At 45.1% G+C, this 18405-nt stretch overlaps 1 protein-coding gene, 1 long non-coding RNA gene and 1 pseudogene across 17 annotated transcripts; 2 read left to right on the top strand and 1 right to left on the bottom strand.

Annotated features, from left to right (window-relative positions):
* Positions 1-728: 728 nt before the first annotated feature.
* LOC120705633 lies at positions 729-3853 on the bottom strand. 14 transcript variants are annotated; one of them, XR_005688029.1, is made up of 9 exons: positions 3206-3853; positions 2996-3006; positions 2814-2910; positions 2636-2689; positions 2132-2524; positions 1962-2052; positions 1776-1856; positions 1304-1532; positions 729-1011 (listed from the first exon to the last, which is right to left on the bottom strand). It is a non-coding gene; the product is annotated as an uncharacterized LOC120705633 (long non-coding RNA). The 14 variants fall into 14 exon arrangements; XR_005688027.1 differs by lacking the exon at positions 2996-3006 and having other exon boundaries at positions 3206-3850; XR_005688016.1 differs by having other exon boundaries at positions 2814-3006; positions 3206-3847.
* Positions 3854-5774: 1921 nt separating this feature from the next.
* LOC120705632 (SCAR-like protein 2) lies at positions 5775-13436 on the top strand. 3 transcript variants are annotated; one of them, XM_039990082.1, is made up of 10 exons: positions 5775-6389; positions 7365-7528; positions 7669-7792; positions 7854-7986; positions 8679-8782; positions 8908-11932; positions 12029-12121; positions 12604-12708; positions 12854-12961; positions 13047-13379. In XM_039990082.1, the coding sequence occupies exons 1-10, from the start codon at positions 6178-6180 to the stop codon at positions 13095-13097; spliced, it is 4119 nt and encodes a 1372-aa protein (XP_039846016.1). In that variant the 5' UTR covers positions 5775-6177; the 3' UTR covers positions 13098-13379. The 3 variants fall into 3 exon arrangements, with proteins under 3 accessions (XP_039846016.1, XP_039846015.1, XP_039846017.1); XM_039990081.1 differs by having other exon boundaries at positions 5804-6389; positions 8905-11932; positions 13047-13436; XM_039990083.1 differs by having other exon boundaries at positions 5908-6389; positions 8905-11932; positions 12613-12708; positions 13047-13436.
* Positions 13437-14594: 1158 nt separating this feature from the next.
* On the top strand, positions 14595-15136 carry LOC120709418 (annotated as a pseudogene).
* Positions 15137-18405: the final 3269 nt, after the last annotated feature.

Here is an 18405-nt window from a genome sequence, read left to right as displayed (position 1 = left end):
CCAGTCTACTCCTACCACGCATTTGTTACGTACCGCGTGTCCCACACGAAGGAAATGCGGCACACCTACCCCCGGCACAGTACAGCAGCTACTCACTCTCCAGTCTCCACCATCCTAGTACTGGAGCTGGAGCCCAGCCAGCCCAATCCGGCGGCGGCGGGCGATCCCTCTCCATCACTGAATCCGGGTGACATCACCGGATATGATCCGGCTTTGCCCCACCCGGGAAAATGATGACGCGAGAAAAGCTACTCATGATCACGCCGCCCTCCACGGGTCTTTCTTTTACCATTTTTTTTTGTCTTGTTCGACTGTGCTGGTGTTGGAGGCTGCTCCTGAAATAGTATGAGAGAAAAGCACTATTGGCTGGCTGGTGACGGGAGGCTGCTGCTGGAATGGTGTGAAAGGAAAATACTGCTGGCTGGCTGGAGGCTGCTGGAGCAGAACAGGGTCTTTGTTTCTTCGGATCGGGACGGGACAGGCAGGACGCAGGGTCGTTTACTATGGAGACTAGTAAGTTGGCTCGTGCTAACGCTACGGGTAGAAAAAAACAACACATGTAATATTTATGTGTAATAATGATATACACTAAATAAAACAAAATGGTACATTTGAGCAACAAAGTCAATGCAATTTTATGTTTCTGAACTTCTGAAACTCAACTAAAATATTTATAATTGGACAATTATTCAAGAAGCAACCAATACACTGAACCATTGACAAATTGATTAGCCATTTTCTTAAGTAATTTTAAATTCTTTTAGATACAAATGGCAGAGACCATTGCATTATGGAAGTTCGGAAGGAAACAATACATCGATTTACTTCAAGCAAAAGGAAATAATACATCAATGTACTTCAAGCAAACACCATTGCATTATGGAAGTTCTTAATGCCATACTAAAGTTTATTGTCCCACCATTCATGTTAGCATCAGTATTTAATTGTAGAGCACACAATCATAACGGGATAAACCTTTCCTCATCCAATCTGCTAATAGAAGATAGAACCCTGTGAGTGCAGAAAAACCTATCATTAACTTCCCATTGGAATAAAGTAGCATGGTATAGTGTGCATTTCAGACAATTCAGAAATTTCAAACTAAGACAAGCAATGTTATTTTTCTCATGGCTTATACAATCAATTTGAACCATATGTGAAATGCCAAGCAAATTTCCATAGTAGCCTAAAGCAGAATAATATTGTTTAACAAAGTACTATGCTCTAGCAATTAAACACAATGGAATGCAAGTGAAATGCCAAGCTAGAAATCAAGAGAAGAGGAGGAAATGGAAATGCTTACATCGATATCACTTGTGGATAGATAGAGCCATTTTCTCAAAGATCCAAAGACTTCCACGTGCCATGCAAAACTGGGAATGATCACCAAATAGTTCAAAGCTATCTATTCTCCAACACAGCAGTGAGGTCATATATGTTTGAAAACATCAGATACTCTTGCACAGCAGCTGCCCGTAAAGATTGCTCTTCAGAAGAATGTGAGATAAAATTGCAGAAGCCAAGAATCTCTGCTGCAAATAGTTAATATCTATCAGTACTATCAACATCAATTAAATTCAAAATATATGTGCTTCATACATAAGGACATATCAGCACTCGCCTTGAGGATTATTTATGTGAACTCGCATATTACCTCAAAACTGTTGTTCTGTGCAAAAAACCTTTCCTAGTAGGCTATGTTTTAATCGTATAAACTCCTAAGTCTAGAAACTTAAGACACAGAAGAAACAGTCCAGTAACATATAGAAATTAACCTGGGTAGCTCTCCTATGCCCAGTTCCATCCCAGCAACTGTAATTGAGCTTCATTTGAAATGTGACATGAAATGGGTAATTCTATAGAAAGAAAAAAATATAAAAGAAAATGTGATTTCAATATGTTGATCAAAGGTGAATAGTGCTACCACAATGTGGCAATACTATTGATCAATTTGTGCTTACACAACCACTGCTTCTTCAGTCGTTGTCGTTCTACTTGTTCCTCAGCCTCCCTCTGTCAGAGAGTCTCTCAAGGATCATTGGTAGCAAACAGCTTGTGGAGGTCAAATGAAGCATCGAAATGAAAGATCAATCAACACTCGTAAGTGCTACTCATGAAGTAATAGACATACCTGACTCGTAGGAAACATGGCCTCCAATTCAGGCAATTGCACGAATGTGTTCATCTATTAACACGTCGATGCGCCCGGGTGCGCATGATATCCACTCTTGTTGCACGGCTCGTTGTATATGCAACGACTGCATGCTCAGGAAGGAGCGCGACAGCCTTCCGCAAGGCCATCTTGACGTAGTGTCTGAACCAAATGCAAGGGTGGAGGCAAATGCACAGACCTGGAGCTCAAGCGTCGATGTTGAGGACCTTGAGGCCGCCTACTGCCCTAGGCCGAGCTTGAGTTGCAATGCTTAGTTAGCTTTCATTGTGCCAGAGCTTGAGTTCCAATGCTTAGTTTCGAGAAAAGTCGAGAATATTTGGGTAATAACTAAACATGTCAAGAGAATCAACGCTGAAAAGAAAAGTAGTAAATATGAATGGTGCTATAGCATAACACAAGGAAAAATAACGTACTCAGGTACATAGTATACCAATCAGAGTTTCGAAATGAGGATATGCATACCTTGTCATTTTTCCTTGCTTCTAACTCAAAGATGTTATTTTTCCATGCATGTCTCTGTGCCAATAGAAAATCAATGGACCTGTTAAAAGCTACCTCCAAAATGGTAGTATGCGCTGCATTTATGAACCCCCCTCGATGCAATGAATGATTTCAAGAGGCAATGGAAATACAAATATACCTGTTCGGCACTAATGCTGCTGCAGCGCTGCGGCTGCACGTTTGGTCTTTGATTTGTAACCGCAGGTGCTTAGGTTTACAGCCAAATGGCTTAGCAGCTGCAATCGGCCAAAATAGCTGAAACGAACCCATCTTTACAAACTGGACTACAGGAGGTAGAACGTAATAGTCCATATACTGTACCGCGATGCAATCTGCAAGAACTTGATTTTAGAACATAATAGTACTCGTAGATATTTCAAGAAATGTAAACTGCACACATGATTGCTCAAATTTATCTTCTAATTAATTGAGTTCATATCTAAATCCTTCCATTATAAATTTTATAGAACACGACAATTAGTAAAGAATGAGAAATCAATCATTCTTGGGTTGAATCATGGGTACACGTACCGTAAATGTCGGAGATGGGATGATAGCTGCCGCACTCCCTCGCTGGATGGTCGTCCTGCTCGCGCCGGCCACAGCTCTGCTCTGCCGAGCAACGAACAGATGAGGAAGCCAGAAGAGAAGAGAGACGGGATAAAAAGAAAAACGCCCCAAACTTGATCAAATCAAAAGGAATGTCTCCCAAACTTTGCCAGGTGATCTCTATGGAGTTGGTAAGCTATCCTGAAAGCGTCATGGCTCAATTTGAACTCAAACTCCAGGAATTTCAGATCATGTGCAAGAATGTAGTTTTTCTCCCCAAAACAAAATTGGTTCGATTCTTCGTGCTCGTGTTGATTCAATCAAATTCACTCATGAAGTAACATCAACACATGTCTTTACACGAATCAAACCAACCAAAAACTCCCTAAATGATCGGATTTAAGAAATGGAGCCAAGAACGACTGGCCGCACGCCGGGCACGCCCACGACACCAGCCGCACGGCGCACGCCGCCCGCCCACGCCGGGTCTCGGTAATCCTCGCGAGATCTTTCTTGCTTGGATCACGGCAAATGTGTTTCGCGTTGTGCATAACTCACGGTGAGGCAACCTCTGAATTCTGACCCGAGCGTTGGTATTCCCGAGTGCGTAATCGTGCAGGTTCGAGCGCGGCGACGATACGATGCGAGGGGGGTTGCCTGTTAAGCTAGACAGGATCATTGAACTCCACTGCCACCTACTCTACCACCATCATTACTACACCGGGCCTCAAGTACAAAAGCGCTCACATAAACACTCGACCCCAATAATTAAGCCTAGCCTAAGAATCCAACCCTCCCCAGAGGGACGTCCTAAAAGAACTAGCAGCAGGTTGTGTGTAATGATTCAGCAGAAGTTTTGTACTCCCTCAGAATATAAGCATTTGTTGACTTTTACTGATCACGTTTGACCATTTGTTTTATTTAAAAAATTTATGAAAATGTAAAAATAATTATGATATACTTAAAATATATACGATGATAAAACATGTCATAACAAAATAAATAATATTTTCGTAAATTTTTTGAATAAGACGAACGGTCAAACGTGAATCACAGAAATCGATAAATACTTATATTTTGGGACGAAGGGAGTACTAGCACCATTAGAATCTTTTTTTTTCCAACACATTTTAAAAAACAACAAACGTTCCAGATTCCTGTGCAAGCTTAGTTCAAGTGATCCCAATCCCCAATTTCACCCAGTATCGTCCTGTAAAAAAATCACCCAACATTTCCGCACATGTGTCGCTCAGGACACTGCAGCTGACTTGACTAGCCCGGCACAAATCGCACTCCCCGAGATTCCGCGCGCCCAAAGTCCACGGTGGCTCCGCAGCCCTCCGGCACGAGCAGGAACACAACACGGACGACCAACAAAAACCGCGGCCCGGAACAGCAAGCAAGCTGTTTCAAAAAAGACAAATTTTCGCATGGAGTACTAAATGTAATGTAGTCTATTTGCAAAAAATTTTTAGGGATGAGTGTAATTTTTCGAGATGAATCTAATGACGGTAATTAATTGATGATTTCCTACAGTGATGTTACAGTAACCATCTTCTAATCACGCGGTCAAAGGCTTCATTAGATTCGTCTCGCGATTTACACGGGGGATTGTGGAGGTGGTTTTGTAATTAGACTTCATTTACTACTCTAAATTTTTAGAGCCCATTTAATTACCAAAAATTTTCACCCAAAAATGTTCACCTCCCCTTTGAACACATATATGAAGCACTAAATGTAATTAAATAATAAAACTAATTACACAGTTTGGATGTACACGACGAGACGAATCTTTTGAGCCTAATTAATGCATGATTAGCCATAAGTGCTACAGTAATCCACATGTGCTAATGATGCGGTCAAATGCCTCAAAAGATTCGTCTCGCGGTTTCCAAGTGAGTTCTGAAATTAGTTTTTTAACTAGTGTCCGAAAAACCCTCCCGACATCTGGTCAAATATGCGATTTGACATGCAAAAAATTTCGTTTTTGAACTAAACAACCCGGGGTGTTTAGTTCATTTTGCAAAATTGTGTAAAGATGTAAAGAGGGCATTTGAAGTACTAAATGAAGTCTATTTGCAAAACTTTTTGCATAGATGGGTTGTAAATCGCGAGATGAATCTAATGATGCTAATTAATCCATGTTTAATCAATAATTAGTGGATGGTACTGTAGCATTACTGTTGCAAATCATGGATTAAGTAGGTTCATTAGAATCGTATCGCGATTTACAGCCCATCCATGCAAAAAGTTTTGTAAATAGACTTCATTTAGTACTTCAAATTAGTAAGATTCCGTTTCACTTTAATGCGTTTACGGTTTTTTCCGAAAATCTATAAAAATCTAAACAGGGCCTTAGTCAAAGATGCAAAAAATTTTCGCAAATTTTTTTCCACCTCAACCAAACACGGCCAGGCCAGGCAGCCGGCGGCCGGCACAGACACGCGCACGCACCCCACCTGCGGCGCTGGACCCGAGTGGAGGCCGCACATCCATCCATTCCAGCCGCCCGCGCGACACACCCAGGCCGCCGCCGCCCCCCGCTCCTACCACCGCACCGCCACTTACCCCTCGTGCCGCCGCGCTGCCTTTCCTCCCCGCGTCCCTTTCGTCCCGCACCTTGTCGGAGACCGACGCGCCCCCCCTCGCCCTCCCTCCCCCTCGCCTCCACCTCCGCCACCACTCGTCTCCGCAGCACTCACTCTCCCTCCAAATCCCCAGCCAGCCGCCCTGCTCTTCCTTGCGGAGGCGGCAACCGGGGCGCCCGCCAGAGCGAGCGACCCGCGGCGCGCACCTGCTCCCACTCCCGCGGCGGCACCAGAAAAGTAGCCGTTGCGGCGTCGCGTCGGGCGGGGGTATCTATACCCGCGCGGGGCTGCATGAGGAAGGCTCCCGCCGCGGCCAAGCGGACCCGGTGAGGAGGAGCAGCAGCAGCAGGAGGAGGAGGAGGCGACATGCCGCTGGTCAGGTTCGAGGTGCGGAATGAGGTGGGGCTCGGGGACCCCGACCTCTACGGCGGCGGGGGCGGAGGAACCGCCGTCGGAGCCGGAGCGGCCGGGAAGAGGGGAGTGTCCGCCCCCGGGGAGGAGGAGCCCAAGGCGCTGCTCGAGGGCGTCGCCGTCGCGGGGCTCGTCGGGATCCTGCGCCAGCTCGGAGATCTCGCGGAGTAAGCCGCCCCACTGTCCCTCGGCGCCTCGCGCTTACCCGCTTTACGCGTGCTTCGATTCGGCGGATGCGTGCCTCCATGTGGTTCCCGGCTGCGGCTGGGATCTGCTGCGCTACGCGCTTGGCGGTTTCCGGCGTGGGCTTCGGCGCTCGTCTGGGAGTTTGGTTCCGGCCTGTGAGTGCAGTGATATGATGGAGGGATCTGGCGTTGGGGTGGTTGGATACTTGGATTCTCTGGGGCTAGGGCGAATTGTTGTAGCAGTGTTTCTGCGTGCCGGCCTTCGAAATTGTGGCACTACCTGCAAGGAATTGAATGTCCTTTTTAGTAGCGACCGCATTCGAGGATTTGTTTTCTGAGATCTAGTCACTTAGGACTAAAACGGATGGTGCTATGTTTCATGTTTCAGTTCCAGCACATTACGCAACTGCTATGTCTGCTAGTAGCATCATTTATGCGATTTTTGGCCGCATTCGCTTGGTTTAGGAGGCAGGCTTTGCTGAATTGGCGCGAATTGTTTGTGTGTTTTGGGTATGTCATGGAGGTTTTAGGAAAGATCTCATGCTACCTTGAGTTTTGCGACAGTTATGATGTAACGGCTGATTCTGAAATTCTGTTTTAGGTTGCGTTGTGTTTACTGGGCAAAATTTTGTCTGGCTAGATGTTAAATGCTTGAGAGGTCTTTGCTATTTTTGGTTGGACAAACTCCATGGGCATTGTCAATTTCCATTTCTTGCTAATGAAAAGTTTGTTGCCACTCTGACAAACTTGTTTTCGTCTATTGATGCTTCTGCCATTTTTTTCTGTATAAATGGTCAGCACAGTTTTACTTAGGTACCATGGTTCTTGATATACTACTATATATTTCATTACAGTATTTGGGGAAATCAATGTGCTAGCTTTCAGTCGGCTTCCATGGGTGCTGTTTAAGTTCTCTATTTGTCATGCCTATGCTAAGAGATACTTTGGTCATACCAGATTTGCAGCTGATGTTTTCCATGACCTACACGAGCAAGTTATTGCTACATCTGCTAGGGGGCGTAAGGTGCTAACTCGAGTACAGAACATTGAGGCAGCACTTCCATCTCTTGAAAAAGCTGTGAAGAATCAGAAGAGCCACATACATTTTGCCTATGTACCGGGTAAGTATCCATCTTCTTGATCCATGTCTAAAAATACCTGATCAAGAGAATCTCCTGGTAATCAAATGTCTATCGTCTGTGTCCAATTCTTTGATATAAGTTTATCTTGCAGTTTTACTGAATTTACTGATAAAACACAGGCTCTGATTGGCACACTCAGCTTCAAAATGAGCAAAATCACCTGCTATCCAGTGACCTGCCTCGTTTTATGATGGACTCCTATGAAGAATGCCGAGATCCACCACGGCTTTACCTTCTTGATAAGTAAGTACTAAAAACCTTTCTTAATGAACGTTTTCTGGTATCTAAAATTATTGCCTTCCAGATTTGATAATGCTGGTGCTGGGGCCTGTTTAAAGAGATATTCTGATCCGTCCTATTTCAAGAAAGCATGGGATATGATGAGAGCAGACAAGACTGCTCATCACCAAAGAGAAAAGAGATCTCAGAAAATCAAGGTTTTATTCTTCATTCTCAGTATGTGAAGTAGATATGTGTAGTTAGTTCTCTTGAAATTTAGAACCTGTTAAGCATAAGAGCATGAATAACCAACCAACTAATCATGTGTGACATTGCTGAACCACTAAGCGCATCAATCTAAATTACTGGACACAACCATTTTGTAGTTCACTTCCACTTCATTTAGAAATCAGAATAATGATGCATGCAAATATCTTTTCACTTTTCAGTTTAGAGATACTGGATGGGATGTAGTTATCATTCTTTTTATCATTGTAGTCTGTATTTTGTCGTGTAAGAAAGAAATAGCAACTCCATAAAAAGGCTGACTAGAATTGGATATGTTGTTGTGCTTGAACAATGAACATCTTTAGAAGCATGACTTGATAAATGGTTAACCTATGGGGATATCTTTGATAACCCAATAAATACATCACTGAGTCACATTGCTTCATTGTTTCTGTTAATTAAGGAGCTCCTTTCCTGCTTCATCTTTATTTTTCATAAATTGTTAATCTACAAAATGATATTTCGATAGCTGCTGAATGTGTTACTTTTCCACCACGCTTTGTTGCTTCTGTTACCGAATGGTTTGCGGTTCCCTGATGTTTCGTGTTAGTTTGGCAAACATAGTCTTTTGTCATGTTTGGAACTTGCCTAAATGCTTAATAAAGCTTATCAACTTGTACAGAGAAAAGGTTCACGACTAAGGGAGCCATATCATGGAGAAGCCACGTCCAGGCATAGGAGTGGTGAATTGCGGCGATCACTTACTGCTGGCCAACCTGTTAACAGGTATTACACATCCCATATTTTAAAATGCAATTATTGTGTACTTATTCTCATCTTTCATGGCTATTCCGCTTATATTTGAATGGCACACATAGAACAGTAGTCTTAATAGTGTGTTTTTCCAGCAGGGAGTTTGCATCTCCCAGCACCGATGGTCAGAGCTTCTCAGAGCATAGATCTACACCTGATGCAAGATCTAATCCTGAGAATATAAGCAGATCTTCTTCTTTTAGTTCAAAGGCACAGCTGAGTTCAGTAGATCAAGCTTTAGATATAAAACCCTCCACTGTTCCTCATGAGAATGGTCATGGCAAGTCATCAAATACTAAGCTGCAAAATACGAGTGATCTGCCTTTGCACGTACTACATAGCAGTAACAGTGTGGATGATGCTAGATATGATCTGAAGCAAGGTTCCCTGCCAGGTGATGTGGTTGCTAGATCACCTTATGTTAAATGGGATGAAAAGTCTGCAATTATCATGTCTACAAGTTCTGTCTACTGTGATGATGTTGTTATGGATAAGGCTGAAGGTGCAGAGTCTACTTGTATTAGCGCTGTGCAGAAAGAAATTGCCCATAAGGGGATGGATACTTTGGAGCAGCAAGATGCCTTACTCAAAAAGACAAAATCACCATCAGCCTTGAATCACCATGATGAAATTCCAGGAGAAGCCGACAACTACATGGATGCACTTAATACACTGGAGTCAGAGACAGAAACTGAACCTGAACTTCAAACTAAAAACCAAGTGATGCCGTCACCTTCCTCCAATGCTGAAGCACCTCAAGTGGGGGCAGTTGATGATATTGTTTCACAGCATCCTGATTTCCCTGTTGCTGATTTTACTGACACATGTCAAGATTCTAATATTTCTTTCACTTCTGAAAGAGCAATTGAGTTTCCCTGTTTGTCAAATGCAGATTCTCCTGAGATTTCGCAGCTAGAATTTTCAGATTATACATCTGTAACTATGTATAAAGACTCATCTGTCATCACTAATATCCACGAGAGTAGCGCGGAGGGTGCTTGTGGAGATCCTTCCGAGATTTCAGAGTCAGAACTGCAAGTCCATACAGCCATACCCCCCAATGGAAGATCCCCTGTTTACAATCAAATACCCGAGAGTAAGGCAAAAGATGGTCCTGGAGACTTTCCTGAGATTCCAGAACCAGAGTTCTCCGCCAATATGACTACTACATCCAATGAAGAGTCTGCTGTTGCCAACCAAAACCTTGAAAGCAAGGTAGAAAATACTGGTGATATTGATGATTCCACCAATGATGTTGTATCTACCATTTCCAACGTGTTGATTGGCGAGGAAGCTTTCAAGACGGCACCTGCTGCTAAAGAGTCACCTGGTGATATCTCTGATGACTCGTGGGTTGTTTCTGAAAGTAGCCCTCAGGATTATCCCAGAAAGAAGCATGAGGAACTTGGTGATTGTGGTGTGTCTGAAGTGTCTAACTCATGGAGTGAGCCTCTTAATGAGCCATCAGAAAATAGGTGTGCAACTCAGGATGTTTGTACAAATACCACTATCACCTCTACTGGTGCAAATGAAGTGTCTAATTCACAGTGCGAGCCTCTTAAGGAACCATTGGAGAACAGACTTGCAACTCAAGGTATTCCCACAAATACATCCACTGCATCTACTGGGGTACCGCCTGTTAAACTCTGGACAAATGCTGGGCTCTTTGGACTTGAACCATCTAAACCTCCAGTATTTGGTGCCCAAGATGCTCCAAGGGAGGATACTCCACCTGGTCTTAAAGAGCTTCAACCAAGCCATTCAGTTGAATTCACAGAATTAAATTGTTCAAAGCCTATTGAATCTGCAGTTGTAGATGTTCCAAATGGAAACACATCAATTACCAGCAGCTTTGTGGGAAAGCTTGTTGGCATCCGTCCTGGTTCTGCAAACCTCAATAGCGCAGGGACAAATCAGTCAGGAGCCAGAATACACGACCAAGTTCATGGTCAAACAGATGGGCCCTCGGATTTTTCCTCATCCTTTGAGCACAATACTATGATTGGCAAGCAGACTTCAATAAGTGAGCTTCTAGAATCTGAAGAAAGTGCTGAAAATGGCACTGAAATGTACTCAACCAACATGAGAAATGACATGCATATGGTGTCTGCATCAAACTTTTCAAGTATTGCACAAAGATTTCTTGCTAATACACTTCAAAGAAGAAATTCTCACCTTCCTATGTCATCTGAGAGACTAAATGCTGATGCAAGTGTAAATGATGAATCTACCATAAATCCTATTGTAGAACCAAGCCAATCAGTATTCATGGAGAATTCTCAGTCTGAGAACAAAACAGAAAACGAAATGAATGGATTGTCCAAATCATCAATGTTCTCTAGCCGTCAATACTCTGAGAAATCGTCCCCGCCACTTGAGTACATGAAAATATCTTTTCACCCTATGAGTGCATTTGAGATGTCAAAACTGAACCTAGATTTCTGTGATGGCAATCTTCATGAAAACTCCGATGATATGATGTTACCAACATTTCAGTTGCTTTCAGAGTCTTCCATTCCACAGCCAGGCAGTGGTTCTGAATCGGAAGATGACACTTTTGGTAGGTCATATAGTTATTCTTCATATGATGAACTAAGTCCACGTTTATATTCAAACTCTGAGGTGTGGGATCAAGAAGATGGAGTTGGACTGGAGGAACGCGAGTTGTATGACGATTCAAATCAGATAGGGTCCTCAACGGCACCTTTATCTAGCTATATGGGATTCGAGCAAATGAACTTGTCTGGTGTGAAGTCGACCATTTCACTTGCAGATACTGGGGATCAGAATGGACTAGGCACATTAGAATCCCATTCTGTTGAAGAACTTCCAAATTTTGACACATTAATGTCCAGAAACAATGACCAAAATGATGAAGCCTCCATTCCACACAATCCAGTGAATTTACCACCAGCTGAAGATCCGTTGCCACCACCACCTCCTCTTCCCCCAATGCAGTGGAGGATGACAAGACAAACGACTTCACTAGAAGAGGAAAGAGGCATTACAGCTAAAGGTATATTTCAAAAATCCTCAAGCCTACCACATGTACACACCTCTGCCCTGGAAGAACCTCATCCTCCGACTGCACTACCGGATCCACAAGGGCATGCTAAGGAAGTGGTATGGTCCATTTATTTGATTTGACGCTGTTTGAATTCTTGCGTTAATAACTGTTGTTATATCTTGTTAACGCAACTATTATCTTGTTATATGCAGGATGTTCAGAAAACTGATGGGGTAAAAGAAATCACTAATCCTTCTAGTATCATTGATATCAAATCAAGTTTGCTTCAGCAAATCAGGGATAAGGTTTGTTCTGCTCTTTTAATTGAAAAAAACTTAAGATATGTTATTCTTCACGAGCTTATACTGTTGCTACTTCACTGTGCAAAGCTTACATAAAAGGAAATGATCTGAGAGACCTCACAAATGTTTTAGTAAAATATATTGACGTAACTGATAAATTGGTCCAAAAAGAAAGAAAAATGTAATGTATACCGTGAATCCGACTACCTGTGATTCAGAAAAGCTATCTGATATTCTGATTCACAACACTTTTTTGACAAGTCTCACAACACTGTTTGGCACACAGTACTGTCGGCACATGCTAACCATGTCCACTTGTAGCTCGGAAGTCACATTCCCATTTATTTTGTGAACTAAAAAAACATGAGTCTCAGTAATGATCAGTTGATTCTTGAAATTAGAAAGCTCATTACCAGTTTTGTAGCTTCTGGCCACGGCATAGATTTTCTTAATCTTTTATCAATTTGCCTAATGACCTATCACAGTCTGAGCAGCTGAAGCCTAATGGACATGAAAGGTCAAAAGCAGTAGGCAGTGACGTTAAAAGCTTGGATGAAAGGGAGGAGTTGCTTCAACAAATCCGGAGCAAGGTATCTTTTAATAGTAGACCGCTTTACCTGCATTAGGACCCTGTGACTTGAGATTTCTATTTTCTTGCCTGGCTGTCCGCCTGATATGATAGCAGGATCCCTCCTATAAGGCTTAACCAACTGGTCAATATGTTTTGTTATGCAGACCTTCAATTTAAGACGGACAAATGCACCTAAGACAGACACTTCATCACAATCAGCGGCTAATTCCAACGTTGTAGCAATTTTGGAGAAGGCAAATGCTATACGACAGGTTAGTATTGTGCTAATGCTTAATGTTAGTTTTTTCCTTCTTGGGGCTATTCTTTCGTTCCCTCCTGATTAGTTCCATGTATCAGGCTGTGGCCAGTGATGAGGGAGGTGATGATGATAACTGGAGTGATATATGATGACCTAACTGCAGATGTGTATGGTACTCTTTTTCTGTATATTCAGCTGTTACAGATGAAGTGAGAAAATGTGAATAACATCCTTTTCTTCATTGTAATTAGATTTTGTAGGCTGCTTCTGTAACTCTTTTTAGTTCATATTAGCATATTCTCTACCGTAGGCCTCTATGGTTGTGGGAATGTTAGATCATTTCTACATGATGTAAATCTTTCTTTATTATTTATTTATGATAGTGAGAACAGCTGATGAAAAATAAGCATACTAAGCCATCTTTTCCATCATTGTATTGAAAAAAAAATCTTTTGCAATGATAATAAGATGGAGCACATTGCTGCGAACGTCTGAACGTGCCTTTCAGTTTCATGCCCGCAACGAATACAACAACTCAGACGCGAGAAGTATCATCTGCTTTACCCTGTCAACTCATGGTTCCGTGTAGCCTTTCTCTATTCTTCAGACTGATCTAACTCTCCCTCCGTTTTTTCCAAGTACATTAGTCTATGTATATCTAGATATACGTTTTAGATACATATTTTTGGAACGGAAGGGAGTATTTCCTTATTGTTGCATGATGCTAGTAAATTTTGAGTTCTCTCCTCGTGGAGCCCACCCGCCCGGTTCGATTCCCAGTCTGGGATCGCCCGGGTGTGGCACCAGGGATTTTCTCCAGAGGGAGGGGTACCGGGTGCGTGTGTACAGGTGTGTGTGCGCGTGTGTAAATTCCGGCAGGCGCGTCCTCAGGCTTATATTGAGTGTGCGGTCAGAAAATTAGCTAGGTAGTCATTTTTTTCGAGAAAGGAGAGAGATATATTGATTACTCGACTCCACACATTGGGAACCTGTGTACGCCACACTGTGTTGCACGTTTTCAGGCGTCTGAGATTGATGATTTCAGCTGTTGAGTTGCATCAAGCAGTGTAGGCTAGCGAAGAATTCTTACCATGCTCAGGGGACTGATTGGATTGCATCAGACCTGCCTATTAATATAGAACTATGTTTCATAGGCCATAAGAACCTGCATTATATCTACAACTAAATGCATGGTGCATATATAGTGAGAATTTCTGAAAGAAGTTGCCTGTTCCCTTCTGTTATAATCTACAGTAATGTGTCGACTGCAGCGGCAGCAGAATGAGAATGTTCTGCACAACTAAAGTTAGCATATTCTGACCAGGTAAAACCTCATGACATTTGTAATAACAGATTCCTAAAACTAATTTGAGTTCCAGCCTAAAATCGCTCAGATTCCAATTTGTGCTCGGTGAGGATTCCAATCGGAGCCGAGGAAGACATTGCACATGAGACGGCCTGTGTTTTTGGGCGTAGAAGAAGCCCAGTCAGTGTATTGGGCCGTTGCTAGGCCCACCGTGACCGTCTGGGATACGCCAGCCCACCTACACGCTACTGAGGCATAACCCTTTGTGTTCCTCCTGCCCTCTCCTGGACCGTCTCATCTTCCCGCCACCAGGATCCCCCCCCCCCCCCCCCCCCCCCCCCTCACCACCATCAGCAAGAATCAGCAGAAGAAAAACGCCAGGAAGGCGGAGAAGGCGGCGCAGCAGCAGCAGTCGACGCCGACGCCGAGGATCTATTCGCGGCCAACTATGGTGATATGCCCCTCGAGGAGACCCAGTCCAAGTATATCTCAGGCCTCTCGTGGACCAAGATTCGCGACATCGACGCCGCCGCCGCGGGCCGCTCCGTGCTGGTCCGCGCGGCTGCTCAGGCGATCCGCGCGGTCAGCAATAGGATGATCTTCGTCGTGCTGCGGCAGAGCATGAGCACCATACTGTGCGTGCTCGTCGCCAGCGCCGACGCCGGGGTCAGCACGCAGATGGTGCGGTTCGCGGCATCCCTCAGCGTGGAGTCCATCGTCGAAGTCGTGGGTGTCGTCTCCCCTCCAAAGGACCCAGCGACTCCTAACATGGGATACAAGCTGACATTAATACACATCAAGGCCTATTGCAGCAAATCATTAATCTAGCCAGATAGGTGCTATGTGCCGTCATGCCACTCTTAACCAAGTCTACAGCCCAAGTGGGAGCCCAAGTAGGAGAGTGTAACACCCCTATGTTAATTGTGCTTGCTAAACTCGTGTTTAATCGCTAATTATGGCTTAAGCGCGTCATTAGCGTTAACCGAGTTTGCGTGTTAAACATCATTTTAGCCGTGTTCGACTATGTTTTTCTCCTTGATCCGAGCCTCAAATCAACTTTCGCCCAAAACGAAAGTTATAGCTCTTCTTTTGCTCTACAACTTTTATTTTGGCCAAATTTCAAGTTCCTATATCGAATTTTGAGTTTCGGACGGTCAAACGCAAGTCAATTTCGATCCAAACGAACACAGTTCTTCTCCTGTGCACCACTGTGCAGTCCCGACACCCATACGGCGCTGTGGCCGCCGGCGAGCTCTCCACACGTCGCCGCGCCGGTGATCCTCGCCCTCCGCGCACACCGTTCTTATCCGTTCGCGGGCGCTGGATGCTTCTCGTCCGTTCTGTTCCCCTTTCTCGAGCTCGCGCGAGCAGAGCCTAGCGAAGCCGCCGTCACTCGTCGCGCCGGCCGTAGCTCGCCACCCTGCCTCGATCCCTCGCGCCAGAGCCTCCCTCACCTCACCCCGCAGCTACGCCGCCCCATCTCGTGCCCGTTCGAGCCGCTCCCCGGCCAAATCGGCGTCCAGACCGCCGGCCGCCATTGCCGTTCTTCCCCGGAGCTCCGCCCCCTCCATCGATCCCCTACCTCCGGCCCTCCTCCGACCAAATCGAGTGTACGGTGAGCATCCACGCGACCTACTCATGCTCCCCGACCTCTTCCTCGCGCGAATCCACCACCGCCGCCGCCGGACCGCCGCCGTGCGCCGCCGCGGGCTGCTCTGCGCGAGCTAGCATAGCGCCGCCGCGCGCCCCGCCCCTCTGCTGCCCAGCGCCGCGCCGGCCGGAACGGCCGCGCGCCGCCACGCGCCCCTGCCCCTGCGCCGCCCCGCGCACGCCTCTGCGCCGCCCCCACGCGCGCGCCCCTGCTCCCCGGCCGCCCTGGCCGCGGTCCGGCCGGGCCGTGCCTCCGGCCAACCCCCGCCGGCGGGGGCCAGCGCCGCGCCGCCGCGAGCCCGCCTGGCCGCGCGCCGGCCATGGCCACGGCGGGCCGAGCAGGCAAAGCAGGGGAGGCGGGGAGACTGGGAGCTGGGCTCCCACTTACATGTGGGGCCCGGCTGTCAGCCCCCCTTTAATGTTTTCTTTATTGTTTTTTTTGGCTGAAATCTTCCAAAATTAGTAGAAAATCCTAGAAAAATGCTAAAAAGGCAAAACCAGTTGCATTAGCTTCGTAATTTCATGCTCTATCTGATAGAACCATGAAATGGAGAGTTTCATTACTTTTGCTAGATGGTTTTGCTGGTTCTTGTTTAAGAGCAATTAAAGCCTGGAACTACATTTTTCTAGTTGGAATTGAGCTTGTTTTGCTCAAAGGCACCCCAGTCTTTCTTGTTGGAGACACTTCAGGCTAAAGAGAATTTGGAGCCAAAATCCCATCTCAGCACTACACCATTTCTTTGAGCCATAGTTTTGAGAGTCCCGTTTACTGGTCTTGCCTACGCTTCTATTTATGTTTACTGCATTGCCTTGCATCATTTCCTGAGTTCTATGCATGGCATATTCTTATTCGTATAGACGCTGAAACCGAAGTCGCCTACGAGCTGATTGCCGAGCCGGTCTAGGAGCCTTCCGCAGGAGAACCGCAGCCAGGAGAAGTCGTTGATCAAGCTCCCGAAGAAGTCACTAACCCTACTGACCTGCAAGGCAAGCCCCGGAGTATAACCCCTACTTTCAGTATTCAATGTTATTATTTAAGTATTGTGCATTAAGTTTTCTAGGAATTGAATGAAACCCTAGTATGCATGTCTTTCCCTAGGTACCTATGAGTCTCTACTAGTGTACAGGTCGTTAGTACTGCAATGCTTAATCAGGATTCGGTAGAAGTCGAGTGATTCCTGTCACTCGCGAGATATAGGTCCTTGTTACTTATAAAAGGGTTGCTAGAGAATGAATCTTTGGGAAAGAAAGGAAAAATGGAGACCGGGCGGAGATGAATTTGGTTATGGATATGGAAGGTATAGGAAGTGAGTCTCCGCCTGTGTCGATTGAGAACCGTACCGTTGTTGGTACTACTGATCGAGGATTGAACAGTACTAACCACATGTCGGAAGTAGGAGATAGTCGAAACCGGTAAGCTGTGTACCGCTTTACAACGATACTTTGAATCCCTACCTGCTACGCTGGGCGTGGGAGTTGGCGGGTGTTGGATGGATGCCACCTTCGGGTTCTCTGGGAGTTCGCCGTGAGGGGCCCAACACCTGGGTTTTAGCAGGCGCGATTCAGATGTCGTGGTAACGATGGAAACAGTTGATGCGTGTGGCCCGACGGGGTTTACATGTGTCGTGTTGGTTAGGTCTACCTTGTAAGGTTAAATCAAATCGATTCGCCGTGACTCGCAGATATGAGAACCTTGATCTCTCTGTCACATCGTAGTAAATGATGGAATTGGAAATGGAAAGTTGAGAATATGAGGTATGGTTGTGGTACTCTGAAAAGATAATGTGATCAACCATGCGTGCTCTAGGTGTTCAGGCAAATCTAGTCGGTATTTGTATAATAAATTTGAGCTAAAATACTAAAAGTAAGGATCCACTATTAGTAGCTTTTCAGCAAAACAACTTCAGAGCCAAACAACTTTGCATGTCTAGGAGTCAGATAAGTATATACCATAGTCGGGTAAGACTTGCTGAGTATTAGTATACTCAGGGTTGTTGTTGTAACCCCTTTGAGCAGGTTGTGTCTTTGCTGACTTCGAGAAAGTCTGTGCGTCCTGGATTGGACAACCACTTCCTCCTGGGTGGACTGTCGAGTGGGTCCCGTCTTCTCCGTGAAGGTCGGGCAGATCGGCATCACATCGGTGGGCAGGATGTGGAGTTCACCTTGTATCGTCGTTTGCTTCTACCGTATTGTATTTGAAACCCCGTTTTAAACTTCCGCTGTACATTTAAAAACACCGTATTTGATATATCGAACTTATCTGTAAAACAACTCAGTGTTGTAAATTAATTTGGTTTTGTTGTATGCTTGTGTCACCCGTGCTCGTCTTCGTAAGAGTCTACTAGTGCAATTGTGATCCTGGAGTACAGTAGTTTAATCGGGATTTACCCGACTGCCTGTCAGATTACACCATTTTAAGTGCACAGTAACTTGATTAAGTGTTAAGATGATGGTTAGTGCACTTAAACCGGTTTAATTTAGACGGTGCTGCTACAGAGAGA

Source organism: Panicum virgatum, chromosome 5K (assembly GCF_016808335.1).
Source record: "Panicum virgatum strain AP13 chromosome 5K, P.virgatum_v5, whole genome shotgun sequence".
NCBI lineage: Eukaryota > Viridiplantae > Streptophyta > Magnoliopsida > Poales > Poaceae > Panicum > Panicum virgatum.
This window is presented reverse-complemented; position numbering and strand designations above follow the sequence as displayed.